This window comes from Gobio gobio (genome assembly GCF_949357685.1).
Source record: "Gobio gobio genome assembly, chromosome: 14".
Lineage (NCBI taxonomy): Eukaryota > Metazoa > Chordata > Actinopteri > Cypriniformes > Gobionidae > Gobio > Gobio gobio.
In genome coordinates this window covers 5,471,486-5,490,176 of record NC_137107.1, presented here as the reverse complement: position 1 = coordinate 5,490,176, position 18,691 = coordinate 5,471,486, and the positions used below count along the sequence as shown (strand labels likewise).

Below are 18,691 nucleotides of genomic sequence, written 5' to 3'. Positions count from 1 at the left end.
CCGATATTTTAAAACAGGCTAACAATGCCTACCGATATTTTAAAACATGCTAACAATGCCTACCGATATGCTAAAACAGGCTAACAATGCCTACCGATATTTTAAAACATGCTAACAATGCCTACCGATATTTTAAAACATGATAACAATGCCTACCGATATGCTAAAACATGCTAACAATGCCTACCGATATGTTAAAACAGGCTAACAATGCCTACCGATATTTTAAAACATGCTAACAATGCCTACCGATATTTTAAAACATGCTAACAATTCCTACCGATATGCTAAAACAGGCTAACAATGCCTACCGATATTTTAAAACATGCTAACAATTCCTACCGATATGCTAAAACAGGCTAACAATGCCTACCGATATTTTAAAACATGCTAACAATGCCTACCGATATTTTATAACATGCTAACAATGCCTACCGATATGCTAAAACATGCTAACAATGCCTACCGATATGTTAAAACAGGCTAACAATGCCTACCGATATTTTAAAACATGCTAACAATGCCTACCGATATGTTAAAACAGGCTAACAATGCCTACCGATATTTTAAAACATGCTAACAATGCCTACCGATATTTTAAAACATGCTAACAATGCCTACCGATATGCTAAAACAGACTAACAATGCCTACCGATATTTTAAAACATGTTAACAATGCCTACCGATATGCTAAAACAGGCTAACAATGCCTACCGATATTTTAAAACATGCTAACAATGCCTACCGATATTTTAAAACATGCTAACAATGCCTACCGATATTTTAAAACATGTTAACAATGCCTACCGATATGTTAAAGCAAGCTAACAATGCCTACCGATATTTTAAAACATGCTAACAATGCCTACCGATATTTTAAAACATGCTAACAATGCCTACCGATATGTTAAAGCAAGCTAACAATGCCTACCGATATTTTAAAACATGCTAACAATGCCTACCGATATGTTAAAACATGCTAACAATGCCTATCGATATGTTAAAACAGGCTAACAATGCCTACCGATATTTTAAAACATGCTAACAATGCCTACCGATATGCTAAAACAGGCTAACAATGCCTACCGATATTTTAAAACATGTTAACAATGCCTACCGATATGCTAAAACAGGCTAACAATGCCTACCGATATTTTAAAACATGCTAACAATGCCTACCGATATTTTAAAACATGCTAACAATGCCTACCGATATTTTAAAACATGTTAACAATGCCTACCGATATGTTAAAGCAAGCTAACAATGCCTACCGATATTTTAAAACATGCTAACAATGCCTACCGATATGTTAAAACAGGCTAACAATGCCTACCGATATGCTAAAACAGGCTAACAATGCCTACCGATATTTTAAAACATGCTAACAATGCCTACCGATATTTTAAAACATGCTAACAATGCCTACCGATATTTTAAAACATGTTAACAATGCCTACCGATATGTTAAAGCAAGCTAACAATGCCTACCGATATTTTAAAACATGCTAACAATGCCTACCGATATGTTAAAACATGCTAACAATGCCTACCGATATGCTAAAACATGCTAACAATGCCTACCGATATGTTAAAACAGGCTAACAATGCCTACCGATATGGTAAAAATGCTAACAATGCCTACCGATATGTTAAAACATGCTAACAATGCCTACCGATATTTTAAAACAGGCTAACAATGCCTACCGATATGTTAAAACAGGCTAACAATGCCTACCGATATGGTAAAAATGCTAACAATGCCTACCGATATGTTAAAACATGCTAACAATGCCTACCGATATTTTAAAACAGGCTAACAATGCCTACCGATATTTTAAAACATGCTAACAATGCCTACCGATATGCTAAAACAGGCTAACAATGCCTACCGATATTTTAAAACAGGCTAACAATGCCTACCGATATTTTAAAACATGCTAACAATGCCTACCGATATGCTAAAACAGGCTAACAATGCCTACCGATATTTTAAAACATGCTAACAATGCCTACCGATATTTTAAAACATGATAACAATGCCTACCGATATGCTAAAACATGCTAACAATGCCTACCGATATGTTAAAACAGGCTAACAATGCCTACCGATATTTTAAAACATGCTAACAATGCCTACCGATATTTTAAAACATGCTAACAATTCCTACCGATATGCTAAAACAGGCTAACAATGCCTACCGATATTTTAAAACATGCTAACAATTCCTACCGATATGCTAAAACAGGCTAACAATGCCTACCGATATTTTAAAACATGCTAACAATGCCTACCGATATTTTAAAACATGCTAACAATGCCTACCGATATGCTAAAACATGCTAACAATGCCTACCGATATGTTAAAACAGGCTAACAATGCCTACCGATATTTTAAAACATGCTAACAATGCCTACCGATATGTTAAAACAGGCTAACAATGCCTACCGATATTTTAAAACATGCTAACAATGCCTACCGATATTTTAAAACATGCTAACAATGCCTACCGATATGCTAAAACAGACTAACAATGCCTACCGATATTTTAAAACATGTTAACAATGCCTACCGATATGCTAAAACAGGCTAACAATGCCTACCGATATTTTAAAACATGCTAACAATGCCTACCGATATTTTAAAACATGCTAACAATGCCTACCGATATTTTAAAACATGTTAACAATGCCTACCGATATGTTAAAGCAAGCTAACAATGCCTACCGATATTTTAAAACATGCTAACAATGCCTACCGATATTTTAAAACATGCTAACAATGCCTACCGATATGTTAAAGCAAGCTAACAATGCCTACCGATATTTTAAAACATGCTAACAATGCCTACCGATATGTTAAAACATGCTAACAATGCCTACCGATATGTTAAAACAGGCTAACAATGCCTACCGATATTTTAAAACATGCTAACAATGCCTACCGATATGCTAAAACAGGCTAACAATGCCTACCGATATTTTAAAACATGTTAACAATGCCTACCGATATGCTAAAACAGGCTAACAATGCCTACCGATATTTTAAAACATGCTAACAATGCCTACCGATATTTTAAAACATGCTAACAATGCCTACCGATATTTTAAAACATGTTAACAATGCCTACCGATATGTTAAAGCAAGCTAACAATGCCTACCGATATTTTAAAACATGCTAACAATGCCTACCGATATGTTAAAACAGGCTAACAATGCCTACCGATATGCTAAAACAGGCTAACAATGCCTACCGATATTTTAAAACATGCTAACAATGCCTACCGATATTTTAAAACATGCTAACAATGCCTACCGATATTTTAAAACATGTTAACAATGCCTACCGATATGTTAAAGCAAGCTAACAATGCCTACCGATATGCTAAAACAGGCTAACAATGCCTACCGATATTTTAAAACATGCTAACAATGCCTACCGATATTTTAAAACATGTTAACAATGCCTACCGATATGTTAAAGCAAGCTAACAATGCCTACCGATATTTTAAAACATGCTAACAATGCCTACCGATATGTTAAAACATGTTAACAATGCCTACCGATATGCTAAAACAGGCTAACAATGCCTACCGATATTTTAAAACATGCTAACAATGCCTACCGATATTTTAAAACATGCTAACAATGCCTACCGATATTTTAAAACATGTTAACAATGCCTACCGATATGTTAAAGCAAGCTAACAATGCCTACCGATATTTTAAAACATGCTAACAATGCCTACCGATATGTTAAAGCAAGCTAACAATGCCTACCGATATTTTAAAACATGCTAACAATGCCTACCGATATTTTAAAACATGCTAACAATGCCTACCGATATTTTAAAACATGTTAACAATGCCTACCGATATGTTAAAGCAAGCTAACAATGCCTACCGATATTTTAAAACATGCTAACAATGCCTACCGATATTTTAAAACATGCTAACAATGCCTACCGATATGTTAAAGCAAGCTAACAATGCCTACCGATATTTTAAAACATGCTAACAATGCCTACCGATATGTTAAAACATGCTAACAATGCCTACCGATATGTTAAAACAGGCTAACAATGCCTACCGATATTTTAAAACATGCTAACAATGCCTACCGATATGCTAAAACAGGCTAACAATGCCTACCGATATTTTAAAACATGTTAACAATGCCTACCGATATGCTAAAACAGGCTAACAATGCCTACCGATATTTTAAAACATGCTAACAATGCCTACCGATATTTTAAAACATGCTAACAATGCCTACCGATATTTTAAAACATGTTAACAATGCCTACCGATATGTTAAAGCAAGCTAACAATGCCTACCGATATTTTAAAACATGCTAACAATGCCTACCGATATGTTAAAACAGGCTAACAATGCCTACCGATATGCTAAAACAGGCTAACAATGCCTACCGATATTTTAAAACATGCTAACAATGCCTACCGATATTTTAAAACATGCTAACAATGCCTACCGATATTTTAAAACATGTTAACAATGCCTACCGATATGTTAAAGCAAGCTAACAATGCCTACCGATATGCTAAAACAGGCTAACAATGCCTACCGATATTTTAAAACATGCTAACAATGCCTACCGATATTTTAAAACATGTTAACAATGCCTACCGATATGTTAAAGCAAGCTAACAATGTCTACCGATATTTTAAAACATGCTAACAATGCCTACCGATATGTTAAAACATGCTAACAATGCCTACCAATATGCTAAAACAGGCTAACAATGCCTACCGATATTTTAAAACATGCTAACAATGCCTACCGATATGTTAAAGCAAGCTAACAATGCCTACCGATATGCTAAAACAGGCTAACAATGCCTACCGATATTTTAAAACATGCTAACAATGCCTACCAATATGCTAAAACAGGCTAACAATGCCTACCGATATGCTAAAACATGCTAACAATGCCTACCGATATGCTAAAACAGGCTAACAATGCCTACCGATATGTTAAAACATGCTAACAATGCCTACCGATATTTTAAAACATGCTAACAATGCCTACCGATATGCTAAAACATGCTAACAATGCCTACCGATATGCTAAAACAGGCTAACAATGCCTACCGATATGCTAAAACATGCTAACAATGCCTACCGATATTTTAAAACATGCTAACAATGCCTACCGATATGCTAAAAAATGCTAACAATGCCTACCGATATGCTAAAACAGGCTAACAATGCCTACCGATATTTTAAAACATGCTAACAATGCCTACCGATATGCTAAAACATGCTATCAATGCCTACCGATATGCTAAAACAGGCTAACAATGCCTACCGATATTTTAAAACATGCTAACAATGCCTACCAATATGCTAAAACAGGCTAACAATGCCTACCGATATGCTAAAACATGCTAACAATGCCTACCGATATGCTAAAACAGGCTAACAATGCCTACCGATATTTTAAAACGTGCTAACAATGCCTACCGATATGCTAAAACGTGCTAACAATGCCTACCGATATGCTAAAACAGGCTAACAATGCCTACCGATATGCTAAAACAGGCTAACAATGCCTACCGATATGCTAAAACATGCTTGGAGCATATGAAAACTTGCTAATTTGGGTTCTTATTAGTCTGATGGGATCTAAAACGGTCTAATATGATCTGAGTTTTTGTGATTTTTGACTGTCTGAGTAAAACCTTCAAACTTCAGGTTCTCTCTCATAGATAGGAACTCTTCTCTCTCCCATTGTCCTTCACGACGGGCTTGTAGAGCAAGGAACCGCTAGACATGACTGAAAGCACGGAGTTAAATATCAGTATTTTGAACACCTGGTGTTGTAGATGTGTGAGTGGTGCTGAGACGATTAGGATGCCGTCCGGATGAAGAGATGATGGTGTCAAAGTGCCCCAGCTTGATCTCTGCTTTCTGCAATTCAATTGTGTTTTCCTCAACAGGAAATGACTCAGGTCTGGCCTCCTCCACTAACAGCCATTCACACCCCCTGCAAGACGGAGCCCTCCAAGTTCCCCTTCTCCACCGCTAAGGTCAGAGGTGAACCTCTGTGGTCACATGACACACGCCAGCCTCAGTCCAGTTTAACCACGTTTGCAGGAGGCGATCAATTAGGCCTGCACTGACAAATCAGAATTGTCGATTATTCCCTTGAAGTTGTAATAGCAATGTATTAATTATGATTTCCTCTAGCATTAAAGGTGCAGTGTGTAATATTAATGAGGGTCTACTGACAGAAATGCAATATAATATCCATAACTATGTTTTCAGTGGAGTATGAAGACCTTAGAATGAGCCGTTTCTATCTACACACACCGCGGGTCCCATTACAGTGAAGCCGCCATTTTGTGCCGCCATGTTTCTACGGTAGCCCTAAACGGACAAACTGCTCTACAGAGCGCTAGTCACTCTCTGCTGTCTCAGACGACAACACACATCTTAAGAAGCACAACTTTTTTTGTAATTGCGCCTTTGATTAATGCGTGGCAACATTTAATAATGTTATGTTAACGTGCAAAATATGCTGACTCAAGACTAGCAATGTGTGTTAGCAACATGTTAAATGCTAACAATGCCTAGCAGTATGTTGAAGTGTTGACAACGGACTATCAGTGTTTAGTGACATGTTAGCAACACTTGGCAAAATGCTACGTCATCAAAATTTGCTAACGTTGACTAGCAACATGTTAAAATATGGTGACAGCAGACTAGCAATTCCTGCAACACTTAGAAATATGCTAAATGTTAAAAACACATTAACATGCCTAGCACGATGTTAAAAAAATGCTGACAATGGATCATCAACGCTTGACAACACGTAACAATATGCTACGTTAACAACATGTAAAATATGCTGACTAGCAAAGGCTAGCAATGTGTTCGCAACATATAACAATGTTAAATGCTAACAATGCCTAGCAGTATGTTGAAGTGTTGACAACGGACTAGCAGTGTTTAGTAACATGTTAGTAACGCTTGGCAAAATGCTACATGTTAACATGTTAAAACGTGCTAACATTGACTAGCAATATGTTAAAATATGCTGACAACAGACTAGCAATGCCTATCAACACTTAAAAATATGCTAATAGTTAATAGCAATGTCTAGCACAATGTTAAAAAATGCTGACAATAGATTATCAACGTTTGGCAACACTTAACAATATGCTACGTTAACAACATGTTAATATGCTGACTAGCAAAGGCTAGCAATGTGTTAGCAACATGTAACAATGTTAAATGCTAACAATACCTAGCAGTATGTTGAAGTGTTGACTACGGACTAGCAGTGTTCAGTGACTTGTTAGCAATGCTTGGCAATATGCTATATGTTAACATGTTAAAACGTGCTAACATTGACTAGCAATATGTTAAAATAGGCTGACAACAGACTAGCAATGCCTAGCAACACTTAGAATTATGCTAAATGCTAAAAACGTGTTAAAACATGATAGCAATGCCTAGCACGATGTTAAAAAAATGCTGAAAATGGATCATCAACGCTTGGCGACACTTAACAATATGCTACGTTAACAACATGTAAAATGTCCTGACAACATGCTAACAGAGCTAAGCAGTATGTTGAAATGTTTACAACGGACTAGCAGTGTTTAGTATCATATTAGCAATGCTTGGCAATATGCTACATATTATCAACATCCCAGAATGACTAGCGATATGCTAGCAATGCCTAGCAACATGTAGAAATATGTTAAATGCTAACTACATGTTAAAACAGGTTAACAATGACTACCTCTTACAGTGAAGTCGCCCTTTTGGCGCCGCCATGTTTCTACGGTAGCCCTAAAGGGACAAACTTCTCTACAGAGCGCTAGCTACTCTCTGCTGTCTCAGATGACGACATCTTTGTCCTGTGTGGGCCACCGTAGCTTCTCTATGTGCTTCGAAAGGGAGGGGTGAGCGATTGTAATTCACAACCTCACCACTAGAGGCCGCTAAAACTTACACACTGCACCTTTAAACCTCAAATGTCAAATACACATGGTATTATAGTGTTATACTAACCCCTTAAGATGACCTGTAGAAAGACAAAAACACATCTTAAGAAGCACAGATTTTCTTTGTAATTGCGCCTTTGAACGATTACGTAATTGTAGTCCCGATTACAAATCAGATGAATTATGCGGCCCTACATTCAATAATAGATGTGTTTAGACCCATACAAGATGTGTGACTGCCATTGCATTCATTCATTCAGCAAACAATCAATGCTCAACGTCTTCAGATTCATTTTGAATATTTACAGTTTTAGCATTTCTTGACATGTACAGTCAAACCTAAATTCATTCAGACACCTTCAACATTTCTCACATCATCATTTCATCCACTATAGTTTAGAAAACGGTGATTAAATATGACAGACTCAGAGTGTCAGAACAAACTCATCTTGATAATGTCAGATAACTTTGATTAGGTAAATAGGTAGATCATTTACTATATCTCTTTACATAAATACTATTTTCTACTTAACTATCATTTCGTTATTTTAAAGGTCCTTTCACACTGGACGCGATTTTGACGCGCGAATAATTCGCGCGATGGTTTTATTTTTTGATCAGCTGTTTGTGTAATGAGAGCTTTCACACCGAACGCGAATGTGCTGTGGCGAAAAAACAATATTTATTTTTTTCGTTTCGATGTCGATTTTTTTAACACTCGCAGCGACAGAAAAAGCTTAAACCAATCACATACAAGGAAACAAAGGTGACGAAATGTCCAGTTGATGTCACTAGCCATTCAATCAACATTAACCTTTGCCAGGTGTCGCATTTCTCACGAGATTACAGCTGTAGTTGTGTTTACAGATGTACAGATGCAGATGTGTTTGCCCACTATAGGCTACAGACTACGATATTAGAATCAATACATTGATTTTTTTTTTTTTTTTTTTATCTAATTGCGTCCGCGACTATTGAAAGTGAATGTGTTTCCGTCAGTACGACTGTAGCACTTAAATGTTTACATTGTGACTCAACTGGAAACACAGCAGCTCCGGATCGAGCCGTTCCTGAAGTGTGTGTGTGTGTGTGTGTGTGTGTGTGTGTGTGTGTGTGTGTGTGTGTGTGTGTGTGTGTGTGTGTGTGTGTGTGTGTGTGTGTGTGTGTGTGTGTGTGTGTGTGTGTGTGTGTGTGTGTGTGTGTGTGTGTGTGTGTGTGTGTGTGTGTGTGTGTGTGTGTGTGTGTGTGTGTGTGTGTGTGTGTGTGTGTGTGTCGTCAGATGCGCTGCTACCGTCTCTGTCTCTCGAGCTCCTCAAATTGTCCCACGGACATTTGAAAGTAAGTTCGGAACCGGCCATGATAAAGTTTTAGCTCCTTCACACTCTCTGTTCTTTAAGACTGGCTGCACCCAAAACCTTCTTCTCTGTCTTTTAAAGAAAATGAAAAGCTCGTCTCCACTGAATGATTACGTGTCCGTGTTTCTCAGCTGTCGGCGCGAATGTTTTGGAATGTTGGAGCTCTGAAACGTCGCAAACTCGCGTTGCGGCTGGTGTGAATGGTTTTAACGCGAACTATTCGCACACGAAATATTCGCTTTTTCCGCTTCGCTTTTTCGTTACGCGTCCGCCTTTACTAACCCAAATAATGACTCATCCGCTATAGGTTGCACGTGAGGGGGAAAAACATAGCTTCCTTCCACTTAAGAGTTGAGCTCTTTTTATTTTAATATATCTCTTTACATAAATACAATTTTCTACTTTAAAAAAAATTGTTTTTTGTTATTTTACTAACCCAGTGTTTTGTATGTGAAGCTGTTTCAGGTGAATATTACCACAGGAGTGAAGCACAAAGGAAATAATGGTCTAGCACTTTTTCATTCTGTTTTGCGATCGGGTCACTCGATTTTCAGTGAATTTTAACAATAGGCCCAGTCCATTTTATCCCAATGGACATGGACAGCTCGTTTTTTTTCCCAAATCTTCACTCACGTCGCACCCATTTTCGCATGGGATTATAAACGTTTCTTCCTTTCGTTTGCCTATAATTAAGTCTATTATAACTATTCACATCCTTTACTGTGGGAAAGTATAAAAAACACTGGAGGACGAAGACCTTTTTATTTAACACAGTTTGTTCTTGTTATTAAACTTTGTAAGGCGCGTCAAGTTTGGTTTATTTGAATAGCGCATTTCACACACACACACACACACACACACACACACACACGTGATTTTAGTTTAATTTTCTCTGGCAGTGAATAATCAAACATTGCCTAAATGTCTCGACCCTGTGGAAGATAAAATCCGGTTTGTACAAGTGTTGCTTTGCAACATCAGGAGAACACATGAAGATGAAGATATTCGAGAAGGCGTCTATCCATCTTGTGTCCTGCGTTCCTCTCAAAGCACAGAGCGGTATATGGAAATAGTATGAATCAAATATTTTTCTAACTAATATTTAATTCTTATATTCTTGAGGTCACCATTATTTACTGAAAATCGTTTAGATGTTTTATAGGCTGTGTTGTTTCACTGACGGAAGTGCTAAAATAAACACGCATGCTTATGGATGTTTCAGCCTCAAATCATTTCAAAATGTAATATCTGGAATAGACTACTGTATTTAAAATAGCATAGATGCATTAGTTACATTCTCAATGGTGGCGCTCCATCGTGATGTCGGCTCTCCTCGCTTACATAAATGAACTATAGTGTTCTAGTAAACATTTATATCTGGTGTCTGAGTAATCTTCGGTTTGACTGTATGTACATGTGATTATATGTGTATTCAATTTGTGCCTGTTTTGTTGTAGGATGCTCAGCACCTGTCTTTTGGGGCACAAAGTAAGTTCTAGCAATCATTTTACGAGACTATAGTGCCTCTTCAGACATTTATAGTGATGTTATTTTTGTGCTGATTTTTTTTTCCCTCAGAAAAAATCTCAGGGAAGAACGCATCCACCAGTCACCAGTCGAAGCCATGCGACAGCGACCAGTCCACGTGAGTCTCTGATGCGCTGGAGCTCTTTCGGTTTACTACAGAGTTCAACTATTACGCTACATCAATATGGGATTCATTTTAGATGTGCAATTGGCTTAAAGAGACCCAAAACTGAAATGTCGTCCCCCGTGAGACCTTCGTTCATCTTCAGACACACATGAAGATATTTCTGATGAAGTCTGAGAGAGACAGTGATTTAATGAACACTTTCAACGTCCTGAAAGGAAGTAAAGACGTGGTTAAAATAGGCATGTGACTCCAGTGGTTCGGCCTTAACGTAATGAAGGGACGAGAATACTTTAGTGCGCAAAAACAAACAAAAATCTACTTTAATCAACAATTTCCTTCTAGCCTTGTCAGTCTCTTACGCGGGTAAATACCAGGGGTGTGACCGTTCTCTGTAAAAAAAATTAACCATAAGGTTCTCCACCAACAGTTCACCTCAAATCTGATGACATGTCTATAATATGGTTTGCTGAAAATAACGAATAAAACAGAGAGAGTTCGGCTAATGTATGTTTCTGTCGAGGGATACACATTCTGGCTTCCCAATACATTACAACAGCGATGATCAAATATGGGATGATTTTAGACTCAAAATGATTAATAAATCCACACACATGATTATCCATGAACTTGATAAATGTTGCAGACATGTTTTACTATCCACAAACAAATGCCTTTTAACTTGTGTGTGCAAAATACAGAATTACATGAATGTGCAGCGATTGGTACAAATAGAGACACAGTTGTGAATCCAAAACTTAGATTTTGTATTAATTTAAGTCGGAGTGAGTGCAAGATGTGCATTTGTGGATCCGGCATTCATTCACTGACTCGTTTATGAGTCGATCTTATTTGATTCATTTGGATTTTGAGACTTTCATTTCGCCGGTTTGGCCTTGTGCGATCCACACACACAGCTGTCTAAGAAAACCTGCTGCCACTAGATGGCGGTATTCTACCAAAACACACACCAGCACCGCGAGCGCTATTCTGCCTATGAGACGCTTCATGTGTCCTCGTTATAAAGACGAGGAAAACGCTTCACAGGCTAACGTTAATAACGCATAGGCTACTTTAAGCAGATTAAATCAGGTTATGAACACAACATTGTTCATCACAACATTTTTCTCCCATAGAAAACCATTAGAAAAAGCTTAATATGCAATATAGCACATGTTCAATAAAGTGTATAGCCTACTTTTAATATCACCGTTTTGAACTACATCTAGAAAACCCGTTATAAAGCAAAACGTAATGGGCTCAATTTAAGTATGTGCAGAATTTGTTCTGTTAATATCGCTGTCTGTAATGAAGCCACGTCAAGCGTGCAGGAAAATGTTTTAAACGTGTAATTATAAATGCGATGCGTTCATATTCTGGGCTCATCTGAGTTTTTTTGCACATGCTTTATTAATAAGAGTTTGGTCTTGCACGGTCTTCTTAATGTGTTTTTCACATTAAGCGTTTTAGAATATTCCAGAGGAAACAATGAAACTTTGCGCGTTTTGGGTTCATATTTTTGTAATTAGTTTATCGCTGTCTTAAAGGTAGGGTAGGTAGGATTTGGTTATAAAAATACTTTTTTTCCAAATTTGTTTAAACTTTCTTTATATATCAATACATAATTAAAATGTAAGTACTCTGAAAAAGAAAGTATGAAAATTGAGTGCCTGTAGACCTCTCACGACTGTTTTAAAGACAGCTCATTATTTCCATTCACTCCACCTTCTCCCTTCTGGGCTCTTTCCAAAGCCACGCCCCCAAAACACATGAACGCGCCCACCGCGATCAGCTCAGCTGAAAGACGCATTATTAACCTGAGGCGAGCGGAGAAGAAGTGCATGTAGCGACATCATGTCACAATCACATGTAATAAAAAATCTAACTTTATCATTATGAATATAAACAAATAAGATGTCTTTTAGTACTCACTATCAAGCTAGAATAACGATACTGGTAAAGTTTAAAATACACACACAACACAGTGTCTACGACACACACAGATACAAGATGTAAACACTGGTAGACTATATAAAAACAAACCAAGGCCGAAATAAACGTGCAGGTAAAGTTCCCGGTGAACATGGTAGAAGAGTTTAGACAGAGGGTAGTAGCTAAAGCTAACTTAGCTCTAAAAATAGTTCCTGGATGCGGTGCACTAGCTTTAACACATGCGTTTTGTTATCTAAAGTTACATTTTGCGAAATTCAACACGAGAGCGATCAACTTGAGCTAAGCATATTGAGTATTTATCATCTCTACCAATGGCTCGCTAAGTGTATAACATTGTAACTTTATGCTAAATTAGCTATATTAGCTATATTAGGCAGCTACGTGTGCTAGTGAGACATGCTTCATGAAAACATAAACCAAAAAAATGTATAATCAAAATGAAAGATGACCTGTCCAGCAGAAATACAGCCTCTTGAACTCAAACGGTGCGCCAGGGTTGCCAGGTTTCTCAACAAAATCCACCCAATTGCTACTCAAAACTAGCCCAAAACAAGCCCAATCGTGTTTCTCCGGTAAAAATCGCATTTGGGGGGTAAAATATGTGTCTTCTTGGTAGGGCTGCCTGCTAAAATTCGCAAATCCCGGGGCAAAACATCACATAATTGGGGTCACTTCAACCCGCGGACATTAAAAACAGCCGCGGCAGCAGTGTTGAAGTAGCCCTTGGCAACACTGGGGCGCATGTGGGCGGATCCTGGAGCAAAAGCGGCGGTAGCCATGGTAACGAGAGAGAGTGACAGGAGCCCAAGCCAATCACTTGATTCGGCCCGAACGAAAATAATGAGCGGTGTTTATTGCAGATTAAAAAGTCTAGAGTCACTCGATTTTTATACTCTCTTTTTCAGAGTACTTAAATTTTAATTATGTATTGACATATAAAGACAGTTTAAACAAATTTGGAAGAAAGTGTTTTAGATCAGACTTACCTACCCCACCTTTAATGCATTAATGCATCCTGTGCTCATCATGTACACGGTATAAGTGTTTTCTCCCATTAAGTCTATTATAAAAGAAAACGCTTAATGTGGCTTCCTGTAGTAAAACGGTGATATTAAAAGTAGGCTATACACTTTATTGAACATGTGCTATATTGCATATTAAGCATTTTATAGTGGTTTTCTATGGGAGAAAAATGTTGTGATGAACAATGTTGTGTTCATAACCTGATTTAATCTGCTTAAAGTAGCCTATGCGTTATTAACGTTAGCCTGTGAAGCGTTTTCCTCGTCTTTATAACGAGGACACATGAAGCGTCTCATAGGCAGAATAACGCTCGCGCTGCCGGTGTGTGTTTTGGCAGAATACCGCCATCTAGTGGCAGCAGGTTTTCTTAGACAGCTGTGTGTGTGTGTGTGGGCATGTTTTTGTGAAATATCAGGACACAAATGTGTATAATGACATGGGTATTACAAAAAGAGGGTGAAATATGAGGACGTTCCCCATGTCCTCACTTTTCAAAATGCTTATAAATCACAGAATGAGGTTTTTTTCACAGAAAGTAAGCTGTGCAGTCTCCTGTGATGGGGTAGGTTTAGGGTGTGTGTGTGTGTGTGTGTGTGTGTGTGTGTGTGTGTGTGTGTGTGTGTGTGTGTGTGTGTGTGTGTGTGTGTGTGTGTGTGTGTGTGTGTGTGTGTGTGTGTGTGTGTGTGTGTGTGTGTGTGTGTGTGTGTGTGTGTGTGTGTGTGTGTGTGTGTGTGTGTGTGTGTGTGTGTGTGTGTGTGTGTGTGTGTGTGTGTGTTGGGTAGGTTTAGGGGTAGTGTGTGAGGTTGTGTGTGTGATGGGTAGGTTTAGGGGTAGTGTGTGCGATGGATAGGTTTAGGGGTAGTGTGTGTGTGATGGGTAGGTTTAGGGGTAGTGTGTGTGATGGGTAGGTTTAGGGGTAGTGTGTGTGTGTGTGTGTGTGTGTGTGATGGGTAGGTTTAGGGACAGGGGCAGTGTGTGTGTGTGTGTGTGTGTGTGTGATGGGTAGGTTTAGGGACAGGGGCAGTGTGTGTGTGTGTGTGTGTGATGGGTAGGTTTAGGGACAGGGGCAGTGTGTGTGTGTGTGTGTGTGATGGGTAGGTTTAGGGGTAGTATGAGGTCGAGGGTGTGTGTGTGTGTGTGTGTGTGTGTGTGTGTGTGTGTGTGTGTGTGTGTGTGTAATGGGTAGGTTTAGGGGTAGTGTGTGTGTGTGTGTGTGTGATGGGTAGGTTTAGGGATAGTGTGTGAGGTTGTGTGTGTGTTATGGGTAGGTTTAGGGGTAGTGTGTGTGTGTGTGTGTGATGGATAGGTTTAGGGGTAGTGTGTGTGTGTGTGTGTGTGTGATGGGTAGGTTTAGGGGTAGTGTAGGGGGATAGAATGTACAGTTTGTACAGTATAAAACCATTACGTCTGGCATATCCTCACTTGGATACCAAAACAAACCTGTGTGTGTGTACTCATCTGAAGCGCGTCGCAGATAGTGTGCAAATATTGAGTTCTCTTTTAAAGTCTTGCGCTTAAACGGACAAATTCACTCAAAAATGATGTCAACATGCCCGTCTTGGCGAGTATCCTAGCAAACACTGCAGGTCATGTCTTGTGTGTGTTCATGTGTAACAGTGTGCTGGATCTGTGCATTATGTCTTAAAGGGACGGAAGCCTTTCCTGCTGTCTGTGGTTTTAATGTTCATCAAACAACAAATGACACAGAAATCACTCACTGCTCTTGACTGAATAACTTTTGCAACTTCTTCAATAATGACTCATCTTTATTTAATTTATACAGTGGAGATTATAATATGCAATGTTATTTGATTACTTTATTCAGTTTCTGTTTATTTTATATGCGTCTTTGTTCTATTATACAGTGCATCCAGAAAGTATTCACAGCACTTCACTTTTCACACATTATCACAGCCTTATTGCAAAATGGATTAAATTCATTATTTTCCTCAAAATTCGACTAACAATACCCCATAATGACAACGTGAAAGAAGTTAGTTTGAAATATTTGCAAATTTATTAAAAATAAAAAACGAAAAAATCAAATGTACATAAGTATTCACAGCCTTTGCTCAATACTTTGTTGAATCCCCTCTGGCACCAGTTACAGCCTCGGGTTTGATGCTAAAGCTCGGCGCACCTATGTTTGGGCAGTTTCTCCCATTCTTCTTTGCAGGACCTCTCAAGCTCCATCAGGTTGGATGAGGAGCGCCGGTGCACAGCCATTTTCAGATCTCCAGAGATGTCCAATCGGGTTCAAGTCTGGGCTCTAGCTGGGCCGCTCAAGGACACTCATACCCCTTTTCCACCAAGGCAGTCTAGTTTCAAATCGGTAATTTGTCTATCCATACCCAAAGCACCAGCTCCGAACCAGGAAAAGTGGTTCTTAAGAAGCACCAAAACATTGCTGGTCTAGAAGTAAGAACCGCTTGTGTCAGGGGCTGGGGGCGGGGTTACCGTGACCAACAAGACCAACACAAACTTGTCACCGCCATTTTTGAAATAGCAGCTAATGGAGCTAATAGCTGCTCGATTGTAATCTCTGTCTATACAATTTACGGTGAGTGTGAATGCGTTGGATTCGCTGGGTTTTGATGCCGATGTAGGATCGTAAAGCCATGAGCATCAATAGTAACGCATTGTTGAAGGAAGGCTAGTTCGAGATGCAGCGGCGCTGTGCAGAGACCGATCGCTGTATGATAACGAATCCAGCGAGAGCACACGACTCCTTATGCTTTTGATTTGCTCATGTGGTGTTTTGATATCATACACTGATCGGTCTGCACAGCGCTGATGGATCTCGAACAAGCCTGGTGTGTGTGTGTGGGTGTTTCCCGCTGCCTTGCTAGCATTGCTGAGAAAGATGAGACGTATACAGTGGCGTAAGACTGGCTCTGTGGCGGCTCTCTAGCTTGAGGAAAGGCAAACCGGTTCTTAGGGTGCTTTCACACCTGCCTCATTTATGCCCCTTTTCCACCAAGGCAGTGCTAGAGCTAGATCGGAGCCAGAGCCTAGTTTCAAATCGGTTCTGTGTGTTTCCACACCCAAAGCCCAGCTCCGAGCCAGGAAAAGTGGTTCTTAAGTAGCACCAAAACATTGCTGGGCTTGAACAGGGCTAGAAGTAAGAACCGATTACGTCAGGCGCTGGGGGCGGAGTCAACAAGACCAACACAAACCTGAGATCCGCCATTGTTGAAATAGCAGCTAATGGAGCTAACAGCTGCTGCTCGTTTGTAATCTCCGTCTATACAAATTACGCCGAACTGCATGAATGCGTTGGATTCGCTGTGTTTGCGTCGTGTTTTGATGCTGATGTAGGATCGTAAAGCGAATCAATAGTAACGCAACGTTTGCATTGTTGATGGAAGGCTTGTTCGCAGCGGTGCTGTGCAGAGACCGATCGCCGTATGATAAGTCCAGCGAGAGCATATGACTCCTTATGCTTTTGATTCACTCATGCGTTTTTTTAAATATGTATCATATGGATCGGTCTGCGCAGCGCCGATGCATCTTGAACAAGCCTGGTGTGTGTGTGTTTCCGCTGCCCAGGGTTGCCAGGTTTTCACAACAAAACCTGCCCAATGACTACGCAAAACAAGCCCAATCGCGTTTCAGGGGGGCTTCCCCGGTAAAAAATCACATTTGGGGGTAAAATATGTGGTTTTTTTGGCATGGTTGCCTACTAAAATTTGTATTCCCGGGGCTAAATATCACATAATTGGGGTCGCTTCAACCCACTGACATGAAAAACAGCCCGCGGCAACAGTGATGAAGTAGCCCAATTCCGCGGGAAAACCACAGACTTGGCAACATTGCCGCTGCCTCGCTAGCGTTGCTGAGAAAGATGAGACGTATACAGTGACGTAAGACTGGCTCTGTTGTGGCTCTCAGCATGTGGAAAAACAAACGGTTCTTAGAAGGCTCCTCAGTCGAACCAACTATGAACTGGGACTAGCTCTGGCTCTGTACTAGCTCTAGCACTGCCTTGGTGGAAAAGGGGTATTAGTTGGGTTGAATCATACTAGAGTTGGTTTCCCCTTTGGTGCAGTTCATTCGGTCAGGTGTGAAAGCAGCAATCACACTCGGGTGTGCACCAAACAAGCGCACAGAGTCCTTGAAGAGGTGGTGTCGGGACGCTTTCAAATGAACTCTGGACCGGTTCGTTTGTGGTGAGAACGTGATCCGACCTCGAACAGACACAACTGCAAAAAGTACTGATCATTTTTGGACTAAACCAGCTGCCATAGTCAGCTGTGCTGTGCATTATGGGATGAGGAAGTGTTTGTTGACAGTTTGCACTTTAGCATGGCAGCTCGCGGACAAACTTGGAGTAGTGAGGAGGGGCGGAGCCTCATAGAAATTCGGTCTGATGACCATATTAGGTCCCAACTTTCGAAACTCACAAGAACAGCGCGATCTCCGCTTGAAGTGACGAGCGATGTGCGCTCTGCGTTTTTAGAAATGTATTGTTTGCATGTTGTGGTGTATACAAACAATGTAATAGATTATGGCCAGGGACAAAAGCAGCCCGCGCAGTCGCAGTTTAGGAAATACGCCATGGCCAATGAGTGATGTGGATGTTGTCATGTGACTGCATTTTGGTTCGTTTCAACTGGTTCGGACCAAAACAATCAGTGTGGTGTGAAAAGGAACCAAAAAAGCTGAAAATGCTACAATGTATAATTGTTTGCCCTTGGTTCGAACCAAATGAACCGAGCTAGAGATGTGAAA

At 39.6% G+C, this 18,691-nt stretch overlaps 1 protein-coding gene across 7 annotated transcripts in view; it reads left to right on the top strand.

Annotated features, from left to right (window-relative positions):
• aff4 (AF4/FMR2 family, member 4) overlaps nt 1-18,691 on the top strand; it is a 100,502-nt gene that overhangs the window by 46,995 nt on the left and 34,816 nt on the right. For all 7 annotated transcript variants that reach the window (XM_079835235.1, XM_079835233.1, XM_079835236.1 and 4 more), the window contains 3 exons: nt 5,963-6,052; nt 10,791-10,821; nt 10,912-10,978. In XM_079835235.1, the coding sequence (XP_079691361.1) occupies nt 5,963-6,052; nt 10,791-10,821; nt 10,912-10,978 (188 nt within the window). The remainder of the gene's footprint in view (nt 1-5,962; nt 6,053-10,790; nt 10,822-10,911; nt 10,979-18,691) is intronic.